The sequence below is a fragment of the Mytilus edulis genome, chromosome 8, assembly GCF_963676685.1.
Source record: "Mytilus edulis chromosome 8, xbMytEdul2.2, whole genome shotgun sequence".
Classification (NCBI taxonomy): Eukaryota; Metazoa; Mollusca; class Bivalvia; order Mytilida; family Mytilidae; genus Mytilus; species Mytilus edulis.
This window is the reverse complement of record NC_092351.1, coordinates 25,975,545-25,988,109: the sequence shown is the minus strand read 5'-3', so window position 1 is coordinate 25,988,109 and position 12,565 is coordinate 25,975,545. Positions and strand designations below refer to the sequence as shown.

Below are 12,565 nucleotides of genomic sequence, written 5' to 3'. Positions count from 1 at the left end.
TTTATATTTGATTTATTGTAGCTTAACAGAAGTGACAGTGATGGGTCAATGCCTAATTTCAAAAAGGGATCTTTTCATCGGCATTCTATGGAGCGCAGAAGTTTGAGATGGAAGAAAGTACGTTTAAGCAATAAGCAACAAAAAATAAGTGTTTGTTTCAAAAAAATTTTACAAAATGTTTTGGCATACTACCTTTAGCTGTAAGAAATATCATTATAATTTGCAATTGAAAAATCATAGGAGGAGTCATTTCTAAATGCTGATATTGGTGTTCTTTAAATCTGAAATTATCTATGTGTAAACTGGTTTGGCACTCAAAACTGGACCATGTTATAAAAAAATTAAGTATAATCAAATGTATTTTTAAATGATAATCTGAGAAAAATAGGTTAGAGGAGTAGTGCAATTAAATTAAAAGTTCTTAAAAAGATAATATTTTTTTTTAGCCACCCAGTATTGTGGAGAAGGGAAGAAAGGTGCCACCTCGTACATCTTTGGATTTAGAACTTGATCTACAGGCTTCACAGACAAAACTCACGCATCTTCATGATGAAATAAACAGACTTAAACAACTTAAGACGTTATTGGAAGATGCAAAATCAAAAGGTCAGTAGTGAAAAAAGGGTTCAATGAGATGTATGGTATACTGTTGGTCAAATGTTTGCAAGTCGTTTTTATGCCCCATTAATAGGCATTATGTTTCCTGGTCTGTTCGTCAGTCTGTTTGTTCGTTCGTTTCGTTCGTTCATTTGTTTGTTCATTCGTTGTTCGTACGTCCATCTGTCCTGCTTCAGGTTAAAGTTTTTGGTTGAGGTAGTTTTTGATGAAGTTGAAGTCCAGTCAACTTGAAACTTAGTACATATGTTCTCTATGATATAATCTTTCTAATTTTAATGCCAAAGTAGAGATTTTCTCCCATTTTCACGGTCCACTGAACATAGAAAATGATAGTGTGGATGGGGCATCCGTGTACTGGGGACACATTCTTGTTAGAAATATAAATTTATTTCAGCTTTAATACTTTTAAAAATGATACCAGGCCAAAACAAAATGGTTAATTAATATCAATGTCAGAAAATAAAGCACAAAGCAAAAGTTACAATAAATATTTCCTGCTTTTGACTGTTTAAAATGTAAATCTTGTTATTTACATGTATGTGAACTGCTGACCTAAGTGTATACTTTAATTGGATATATTTCTTATTTCCAGGACAGTCAGAGTTACCACCATGGTTAGCTGATGATGAACATTTTCATAAACTTCTGTCGGATGCTGATAAACTGGTATGTATCAAACTTGGTGATGTATATACAAACATAGTTTAACCTTTGCAGTTTCTTTAAAGAAATTAAAATTGGATTGAAATTTGCAATAGTAAAGGAGAATCTATTTAGCCACCTTATTTCATTCTTATGGAGTAAAAGTAAATATACCATTGACATGTGGTTTTGTGTCATGAATTTTATCTTCAAGCAGTGGAAAATTTTTACATTCTTGTTATTCTGGACATATTTATGCCAAAAAATATAAACTAATGATAGACTATTGGTGTTTATAATGTGAAAAGATGTGTTTTAGAAGTAGAAATGCTCTTCATATGTAAAACTTTCTACACATCAATATGTAAGTCAAAATAAAAATGCTTATTATATTAAATGCAAAGAAGATAAGAACCAAGAAATGTAGCCATATGGATCAAAATAACTGATTCACAATAGATATTATGATGGAAACTTGACATCTAGGTTAAAAAAAATATTTTGATTGAAAATGTCTTCTAAGCTGTTGAGCTTGTTCAGAAATCCTTGTTCAAAATTAAGTTGGTCTTTATATTGCAGACATTAAAAATGATTAAGACAACACAAGAAAGACATGTAAGAGTTCCTGGCATGATTTTAATATTTTGATATTTTTGTACGTGTCTCACACCCAATATATGTATAAGATTGCATGGTCAAGATTTTACTCTTTGTGTATATGATCATGTGTTGTGTAAATATATTTTAATACTTATATAAAAACAAATAAAAAGAACTTATAACACTCTGCATAAATATTATGTTATGATATGAATGATTTAAATTTTCTTTATTTACGAATGAATGTTAGCATGAGCATGCTAGTCTTTAATTTGTACTTCAAAATTGGAAACAGATACACAAATTTTACAAATTTATAAATAGATCTAAACAACTTGATATCACCATTTATGCAGTATATTATGTACACCAGTAATGTCCACTAAAACATGTTGTAACAGCCCTCACGTAAAAAATATATATAAATGCTATCATATGCATTATAACATTTTTTTTATGTATGGTATATCCAATATACACAGGGAAATAACCATATAACAAAGAACACTACTTTTATTGTTGTTATTTGTCTTAATAGTTTCTGAATAGCTTTAACCCCCTTAAAAGGGGGAGGTATAATATTTCTTGATCTTGTCTTGATTTTAATGAAAAGTTTAGCAATATATGACTGCGTTATTTTGTGCACCTATTCTTTACTTTGATCAATTAAAAGATTTTTGGTTTTTCAATTGGTAAACATCCACAGAGTGTAAAGTGTTTTAGAATTTTTCTCCTGTGTGCTTTCCATATAAAAGAAAGTTGTATTCAGAATCTGTCTTGTTAGTGTTAGGCCTATACCACCTATAGAGGTAAATTTAGAATGTCCGTTACATTTCCACTTGATGTCCATCCCTAGAGTCTCACTGTGTCCCTTCTATGGAACTAGATTCTGTTTATTAAACATTTTAACCATCACTTGCCATGATTTGATTAAGTTGAGTGTCTTTTGATTGCTTCAGTGTTAATATTTTATCAAAAATTGACCAGTATATAGGGGGGACATTATTAGAGAAAAAAAATGTACTTCGAATTGTTAGAACATTTTTAATTTTCTTTCAACAATAGGTATATTATTTCAATGGAATAGATATTACATTGTAGTTGCAAAAATTATCTCTATTATAGTCAGTTTAAGGACCTGGATGTGTTTGATATAAATGAAATGTGTTGTACTTTCAATTTTTTGGGCATGCATTGTATTCATTTTTTGAGAAAAGATTGCACAAATATTTCAATTTATATTCTCACTAAATTTCTGTACATAATTATTAAGCTGAGTACATTAACTTTACCTTGTAAATGTCCATGACAAGAAATATTAATAAATTGAGCAAAATGGAAGATGGAATAATAGAGAAGAAATGTTTCTTTAAGTATAATATACATAGTTCTGTCAGTTTATATCGCTAAAAACTAAAGTTGTAAACCTATATGAACTATAAATAAATATAATGGCCCTGTGAAAACCTTTTTAGACTGCTTAAAAGAAAAGAAAACGAGCTCAAATGAATCTAGTTCAATACAAGTTTTATAAGATATGTAAACCAGTGGAACCATCTTTCTTACAAGTTGATAATACAATGTATACCAATGTGTTTTGTATTTATTGAAGGTTCAAAAGGAGAAGAGAACATTAACAAAACAAGACAGAAGAGCTCAACATTTGATGAAGAAAGTGACAAAGGAAGTACAAATGTTAAAGAGGAATAGTCCGAACTCAAATGCTTTAAACTTCAGGTATGATTCATGTTGTCAAATATTGGTACTAAATAAATAAGAATAGCTCATTTTGTCTCTTGAAAATTCCTGAATTCTGCAGTGAATGTTGTTTATAAGTGACAATTGTTTTAGGTATAATCATTACAGCATATCTACCTCTGTATGTACATAGAACAGGGAATAGAAGTTTGCTTGTGTGATAGATGAAGGATGATATCAATAATACCTTTCTTTACTATTAAATGGAAACCGTTGTTGTTAGCAGAAATTTACATCATAGCACAGTAATAAATAAAAGGATGATAGATAAACTTGTTAAGAGCATACGATACAGTTTTGATCCCATATTGAAAATTTGATGAAAATTTGCATGTAGGCTATTTTTTACCTGATTAAATCAAATATATGATAAAAAATAAACCTTCATGTGCTATTTTTGAGTAAATTGAGGTTCAAATTTCAGATATTTCCTCAAAATACGAATTTGTGGACATATTTTTCCTTTCGATAGAAATACATAACTTTTTTGTTTTAAAAGATAAACATTGGCTGTTTTTTGTTAAATTATTTGTAGTTTATGTGTTATATATAAATAATGTATATATCTGTACATTTTAGTTTTACAAATAATTCAAATTTCTCAAATGTTCATGAATGTAGAAAAAAATGCAATTTTTGCTGTATATTAATCAAATTAAAAAAAATTGCACTATTTAGGTTTTCATGAAAATTGGTACACATAATCTTCTTACATAATCAAACGAAATATTATTTTAAAAAAGAGGGGTCCATAAAAACTCGTTTTCAAGTTAAATCAGTTTGAATGATAAAAATCAGCCAAAAACTGCATCTTTTCCCGATAAGTCACCGATTGACATGGCGAAAATAACAATTAACGTTGGCAACGTCATTGCCTCTCCTGTAACTGTATTGTATGCCCTTGAACAAGTCTATAGCTAGCTTATACAAATTCACAGGTCACCTAAAAACACGCATTCTGAAATTTTATGAACTAAGTTCACACAACTCCTTTAGCTGAACTACATAAAACAGTAAAAAAAAATTATGTAAAACAATGAGTGAGATTTGAAAATAGTCTTTTTTATCAAGTTTGATGTTTATTTTGTTACATATATTATAGAGAGAAGATGGCCTTTTTCACCACACCTAACATGACTGTGCCTGTAATACCTAAGTTTATTTTGTTACATATTATAGAGAGAAGATGGCCTTTTTCACCACACCTAACATGACTGTGCCTGTAATACCTAAGTTTATTTTGTTACATATTATAGAGAGAAGATGGCCTTTTCACCACACCTAACATGACTGTGCCTGTAATACCTAAGTTTATTTTGTTACATATATTATAGAGAGAAGATGGCCTTTTTCACCACACCTAACATGACTGTGCCTGTAATACCAAACGAGAGTACCGACAATGCTGATGACCCGACCATAGAGGAATTTCTCAACGATGATGATAGAAAAGGGGAGGAAGTGTAAAAGGAATCATCAAAATGTTTTTATACTGAAGAGTTAACACATGCTTACACAGTGTCTCAAACACACAGATGATTCAGCAAAGCATTTGGGATGTTGTCAGTGACTATTTACACAATTGATTATAACAGTTGTCAAGCTTCTTTGTGGAGCTGATAGTTTGTCAAGCTTCTTTGTGAAGCTGATAGTGTGTCATTCCACGTTTTGTAGAATTCCGAGTTGTTATTCCAATTGAGAGTTGGTTGTTTTGGTTGTGAACTTGAAAGGGAGAGAGAGATATAAGGTTGTTGAAAACATTTTTGTGGTTACTAGATTAAGCATTATATTGAATATTGAAATGTAATTTTTTCGAGCAATAATGAGGAATGTGATATCAAGTTTCTTGAAAGATATTTATTTCAAATCAGTTTAATAAGTTGATTAGATTTTTGTGATTTATACAAATTAACTACCAAATGTAGTTGAGTAAAAATAAAACATATGTACACTCTTTCAAACCGACATACCCTCAGAAAATAGTTTGCAAGTAGTTTAATATTAGTAAATTATTATGGCATTAATAGAAAATATTTATCAGGTATCTTCAGGCTCATTTCACATTGTAATGAATTAAATCAACATTTGATAAAGTCTGACTCCATATAAAATAAACAATGTATATTATAATCCTAGATTAGGGACATATATTTCATCAATAAATTGATCCTTAAAACAGTTACGCTTTACTTGTACAGGGTATATCTGGCTCACAAAAAAATCTTACAACAAAAATTATGGTAGGTATACTAAATTGTTGAAGCCATATTATTAATCTAAGTTGTAAGATTTTTTCCAAAATTATCCTGTGCAAGATCTTAGTTTTGTAGTAAAAACATTGATATTATGTACCAGTATTTACATTTTTTTAATGTCAGTTTAATGACATATTTGTGCCAAATTTTGAAGAAAAAAAATGTTTAACTGTACAGTAGACTAGTATGAGAACTGAGCTTCTGCTAGTATCATTTTAGTTTATTACAGAAAAGTTAGCAGGTGTGAAAGCTTGTTGTAGGAGTCAGTTTGCCTTTTCAAGCTTGTATTAAAATCAATCAATAGATGTCAGACTTTCATAAGTCCTTGAGGGGATATGAATGGAAGATTTCTCACAATGAATTCATCTTACTAAAACATCGAATTTTTTCAGTCACACTTAAGAACCCTGATAAGTCCCTTTCATATATGAATTAAAATATCTATATCTTGACAAGGCTACGCATAAATAACTGGTATCATTTTTCTCTGTTTTACTTTATCTTAAGGTAACAAAATTGGTTATATAAAAGGGGTTTTGTATATAGAATCATTCATTTTCTTTCTGATGTAAATCAGATGCCTTTTGAAATTTGGTCTTTTAAAGATCGCTTTCTTTTTATACACTCCCTTTATATTTGTACATATGATTTGTGTTAGTTTAATCAAAAAAGTTTTTTAGATATTTTATATGTGATATTTTGTTCTGCTGGTCAGTCAAATTTTTTTACTCTTTCCATGATTATTATTTTTTCCTTAATCATGAATATATGGGGTGCTAAAATAATGATGTCATCGGTACACTGGCAAAATTTGTAAAAAATGAGATTTTATAGTTTCAATATTCTATATTTTAAAAACAATTTTTGATTAAATATTTACATCATCATTAAATTGATATAATGTAATGAATGTGTAGGTTTTGTTCAGCTGCTTCTGAAAGTAGCATGTATATGACCAATGTATAGTTGATTTAGAAAAACACAACTTTTGCCACTGTGTTGAATGCCTCAATGAATTTTCTTACTTAAAAATATGTGTAAAGAATTACTTGCTATAAACATATGTGAAAAAAAGTTACTTTGGTAAAAATGCTGTGTATTGTAAGCAGCTTTGTCATGAAGCTTTTGCAACCATTGCCTTTAAATCAAGGCCAATTTGTAAATATTGAGCAAGCTTTTTATGAAGCTTAAAGCTTTGTTCTGGTTTTCCTAATTGTAAATATTGAGCAAGCTTTTTTATGAAGCTAGATGTTCTGGTTATCCTAATTATATATAACTCTCTGTAAATATTTATGCTAGTTTTGTTATGAAGCTAGATGCTTATATTAGCATTATTGTTTAATTGTTAAAACTAGCATTGAAAATGTTATAAAGTTGGCACTAGAATTGTAAAGATTATAAAAAAATTGAACTTGGAACTGAAAAGTTTATCAGGATTTTCAAGAAAATTTTGTTTGATTATTCATACTTTTGATGAAAAATATTATAATTTAGATTGTTATGTACAAAATGGTTATAGTTATTATTTTTTTGGTCAATTAAAAATGTTGATATTTTAATATGATACAATATATTTTCCCAGTTTGACTTCTGTGTACACCATGTGTTAAATTTGTTATTCACGCTATCAATATTTTGTGGTTTTACAAGGGAAGGGGAGACTTGTGATTATTTATTGTTGGAATAGCTTAAGTCTGTCAAACATTTGTAAATATAGTTATTACCATACTTGATGTTTAGTTTACGGCAAAAATAGGTAATATTTGTCTGTAGCGTATTATGCAAACATTGTAAGTAGAAATATTTTTATATCATTCAGAATGTGATGGAATATTATATGCAATGTACTATGTACAATATATAAAGTAACATTTATCATTTATACATAACATTAATTTTTGTCAAACTTCATATTTATTCGTTGTTTATTTGTTCATTTTATATATTCTATGTATACCATATATTCATTTACTTTAATAAATACCATGATGATAAAAGTTGAACTGATTTAGAAAAAAATGTCTTTGAAAAGTTGGTTGACCTGACAAAATATGGCATATCTATTGAGATATATTCAGAAAAAATCTGTCTGGTCATTATTATTTGTTGAATACCAATTTTCTAGGGTTTCATGGGTACAGGTGAACCACGAATTCAAATGACCAACTAATAAAAAAATCTACACTTTGTATGCAGTGATTGGTTAAACCACAAAGTTTTATATCCATGAAAACACATGTTTTCCTCTATCCATGAAAGTTGGTACCCACGAAAATAAATGAATCTGCAGTAGTTAAAAGTTAAATAAAATTATGTGAAGTATCTTTATTTCGCTGACTATATCTTGAGGCATTTATACCATATTAAAAGCTGAGGGAAGACCTAGAAAGTTTGTAATGACTTAGATGTGAAGACATATTTTCCAACAATTTGTATAAACTAATTGTATGTTTCCTACTACTTCCCAAGGAAATTTGAAGTTTTATAAAGTTGTGATTTAAATGTTATACTTGCATTATCTGTTTAAACTTTCATTTGGTCGATTGTGGTGTAAATGGCTTAATATTCAGTTCATCTTAGTTTTCATGTGCTCACTTATTCTATAAATGGCATTGCGTCCTGTTCTTTTTAGCTTCAACAGTCTCTAGTTTTATAAATGGCCTGTTCATTTTTAGTTTTCATGTGGTTTATTATGAAACAAATGGCAAAGTTTTTATATACTTTATATTTCTTTGAATAATTGAATACTTATTGATAGTATAAAAAACAATGATGCTCTGAATAAAACAACTGGGACTAGATATTGTTGCCATAGTTACAAACAATTGTTCTGGAGTTTCATTACAAGTCTGAACAAGCATTGTGTTTGCTTTTTTAACAGAAAATGATTGTTTACAACTTTTTTTGTATCCCTTTTTGAGACAGACCGGGAATTTTAATAGTTCCTCATCAATTTCTATGTTGTGCACATGTTCACTACCGGTAAATCAAGGGAGATAAATCAGTTCAACAGAAATCTCATGGTAGTTGTTGAGTAACATTACTGTTGTTTTGTTGTTAGTTGTGTGCCAGAATGTGATATTATTAGTAATGAGGTTTATGGATTCAGTTGTCCAAAGCAAGTTTTGTTAATTAACCCTTAAAAAAAGTTCTTAATTAAATCTTTTTAAATGATTTAAAGTTTTATATAAATTATAATTTTTTAAAAACTGGAATGTATTTTATTTAAAGATTTTATAAGAAACTTTTAATAATATTTGAAAATTAAGTAAAAAAGTATTTGTTAATACATTAGAACATTAGAAAGGGAAACAAACCTAAGGGGAATAACTCTGTATAAGATACTCAGGACAACAGTTTGTCATCAAATGTCATATTTATATTTTGCATAAATAAAGCAAAATATTTTTACATTACTTGTCTGTTTAATTTTTTTGCCAAATACAAGAAAAATAAAGTTAGAAACCGGAAACCAATTTTTGGACGTAGGGACTTACAGACAGTCAAGGGTAAAACTCAGTGCCCACTCCACTATTGTTGGGACATAAAAAGTATTAAAATTATTTTGCAGCTCTGTTCCACTACTACATCACTGTCCCAAATTGTGGTGGAATGAGATGGCTATATTGCCGACAAATCTGCCTATCCAAAGCTAGGAGACGTCTGTTTCATAATGATGCTTGCCTTCTGAAATTTAAACTGCCTTGGTGGTCTTGTGGTAGCATTTCACCTGTATGTGGATGGTCTTGGGTTTGATACCATTCTTGGGTCAAACCAAAGATATGAAAACTGTTATTTACTACTTTTATCAGCATTTAGGAGTAAAAAAAAGAGTGATCCAGCTTGATATCAAACTAATGTGTCTGGGTAGGGTGACATGTCTTCCTGGCTACAGCTATCTTTTGAACTATATGATAAGATGTGGTATGATTGATGATGAGATAACTGTCCATCTAAGTCCTAATAAAGTATATGTAAACAACTACAAGTAAAGTGTACTCTACAGCTTTCTACAATGAACAAAACCCATAATGAAATATTCAATACAGAAGGCACAGACATGATAAAAAGATAAAACAATTCAAATGGAAAAAAACATGGACCAGATTTATTACAAAACAATAATTGAAAAAATATGACAGACATCAACCAATGAATAACAGGAGTCTGACTAAGTAAAGGCACATAAAGAAGGTGCAGAATTAAATATGTTTGTCAGAGTTGAACCCTCCCACTCACCTGGAACAGTGGTCTCAAAATCTGCTGTTTATGGATACTCGTCAGATCTGAACAAAGCACTGCATGTTCTGTGATATACATGTTGTATTTGCCACTGGATAATAAAAACCAATTACTTGTCATCATTATCTTGTTTCAAAACTTAAATGACTCAATATGCAATAAATTACTGTATTGTATATTAGGCAATATAGGAAAGGTGTACTGACACAAGTGGTCTCTAAACACATTAACTCCAAATGGAGCTTTCGTTAGTAGAAGCCATATTAATTATGTGTATAATACACATAATTAACAGCGCCTGGTGATGTTTCATAGCCTGACCAGTTTCGGTCCATAAAGGACCTCCATCAGAGGCAGAATATGTATTGTATATTAGTTTAAATAAAAATTAACATACATAGTGGAAGAGGAATTTTACTTATATTAAAAAAACCTAAACAACAATGGCCCTAACCAGCTATAGGCTACTCACTATAAGTAAGATTGCTCAACCATAATATACTTCCTAAAGCTCACTTGGTATTGGGCTTTTATTTCCACAGATGGGATGTATGTAGGTTTGTGACACATCTCCATTTATCCTGTAAGGAAGTGTACACAGATTGCAATGTACCCTGGTAGCTATCGAGGGGGCTCTGAATAATTGAGGGATCTTTGAACATACATGCAGACAGTGACGGACAAAGGTAAATTTTAGTGTTGTCAAAGGTTAACCGTTTGAACGACTGAATACCAAATACCAAAAACGCTAACCAGTTAACAGGATTTTTATGCCCCACCTACGATAGTAGAGGGGCATTATGTTTTCTGGTCTGTGCGTCCGTTCGTCTGTCCGTCCGTCCGTTCGTTCGTTCTTTCATTCGTCCGTCTGTCCCGCTTCAGGTTAAAGTTTTTGGTCAAGGTAGTTTTTGATGAAGTTGAAGTCCAATCGACTTCAAACTTAGTATACATGTTCCCTATGATATGATCTTTTTAATTTTAATGCCAAATTAGAGCGTTTACCCCAATTTCACAGTCCACTGAACATAGAAAATGATAGTGCGAGTGGGGCATTCGTGTACTGAGGACACATTCTTTTTTCTCTCAATTTTGATAGTTTGTAGTTGATATGGTGTATTTGATTATTAAAAGTCAAACTTAGTCAGGAATCTTCACAGACAAGCCTTATAATACCAAAGGACAAACTTCAATTCATTGTATTATAGAAACGTAAATATATGACTTGGATGAAAGGTTTTCACATTGACACTCATACCACATCTTCTTATATTTATGTGTAGGGTACTATAGATAAGGCATGCAAACATCAACTTAAACTACCGGTTAACTGGTTAATCGGTTGAACGATTATCTGAATAACCGCTTAGGCAAAAGTGAACAATTTGACAACACTAGTAAATTTACAAAAATAAACAACCTTTGAAGAGCGAGTTGGAAAAGAATTTGTTGTTTTAATGTAAAACAAGGTCAAAGTCTAAAATGGACTGGTTGCAATATTTTTAAACAAAAATTTTCCTGAAAAAAAAAAATCAAGCTTCAGTGTCTGGAAAAATGTGAAAACTCTCTTCAAACAATTCCATAAAAGCAGCACCATTCAGTCATTATCTTTAACTGAATTGTTATTATTGTGAACCAAATGAAAGTTTACCACAGAGTCGTCTGCTCTTGACCGAGGTATTTAAACTTTTGCAAGTTTACCTGTCCCATTGAATCAATACAATAGCTATTGTTCTCTGTGTAGTTTATTCACTTGGATATTTAAATTATTTCTAGGAGAAATCTATCACTCATTGATTAATTTGCCTGACCAAAAAAATATCTTCTTTGTTGATTGAAATACATGTATAAACTCACATAAACTGCATGTGATACAGTATTTATTCAATATCAATAATATATTTTCAATCTGTTCAATATAAGCACTGATTTAATTATAACAAGAATGTGTCCACAGTACACGGATGCCCTACTCACACTATCATTTTCTATGTTTAGTGGACCGTGAAATTGGAATAAATTCTCTAATTTGGCATTAAAATTAGAATGATCTAATCAAATGGAACATGTATACTAAGTTTCAAGTTGATTGGACTTCTACTTTATCAAAAACTACCTTGACCAAAAACTTTAATCTGAAATTTGCACTATCATTTTCTATGTTCAGTGAACCATAAAATTGGGGTCAAAACTATAATTTGGCATTTAAATTAGAAAGATCATATCATAGGGCACATGTAAACTAAGTTTCAAGTTGATTGGACTTCAACTTCATCAAAAACTACCTTGACCAAAAACTTTAACCTGAAGCAGGACAGACGGACGAACGAACGAACGAACAGACAGACAGACAGACAGACAGACAGACAGACAGACAGACAGACAGACAGACAGATGGACGAACAGACGCACAGACCAGAAAACATAATGCCCCTCTACTATCGTAGGTGGGG

The 12,565-nt window shown here is 30.4% G+C and overlaps 1 protein-coding gene across 2 annotated transcripts in view; it reads left to right on the top strand.

The window, feature by feature from the left end:
- The window catches only part of LOC139485208 (protein WWC2-like), a 36,013-nt gene extending 26,729 nt beyond the window's left edge, over positions 1 to 9,284 (top strand). The window contains exons 20-25 of one of the 2 annotated variants that reach the window (XM_071269483.1): positions 22 to 117; positions 447 to 606; positions 1,211 to 1,284; positions 1,840 to 1,875; positions 3,473 to 3,597; positions 4,953 to 9,284. In XM_071269483.1, coding sequence (XP_071125584.1) covers positions 22 to 117; positions 447 to 606; positions 1,211 to 1,284; positions 1,840 to 1,875; positions 3,473 to 3,597; positions 4,953 to 5,085 — 624 coding nt within the window. In that variant the 3' untranslated portion in view covers positions 5,086 to 9,284. The remainder of the gene's footprint in view (positions 1 to 21; positions 118 to 446; positions 607 to 1,210; positions 1,285 to 1,839; positions 1,876 to 3,472; positions 3,598 to 4,952) is intronic. The other variant, XM_071269484.1, reaches the window with a different exon arrangement.
- The last annotated feature ends 3,281 nt before the right edge of the window (positions 9,285 to 12,565 follow it).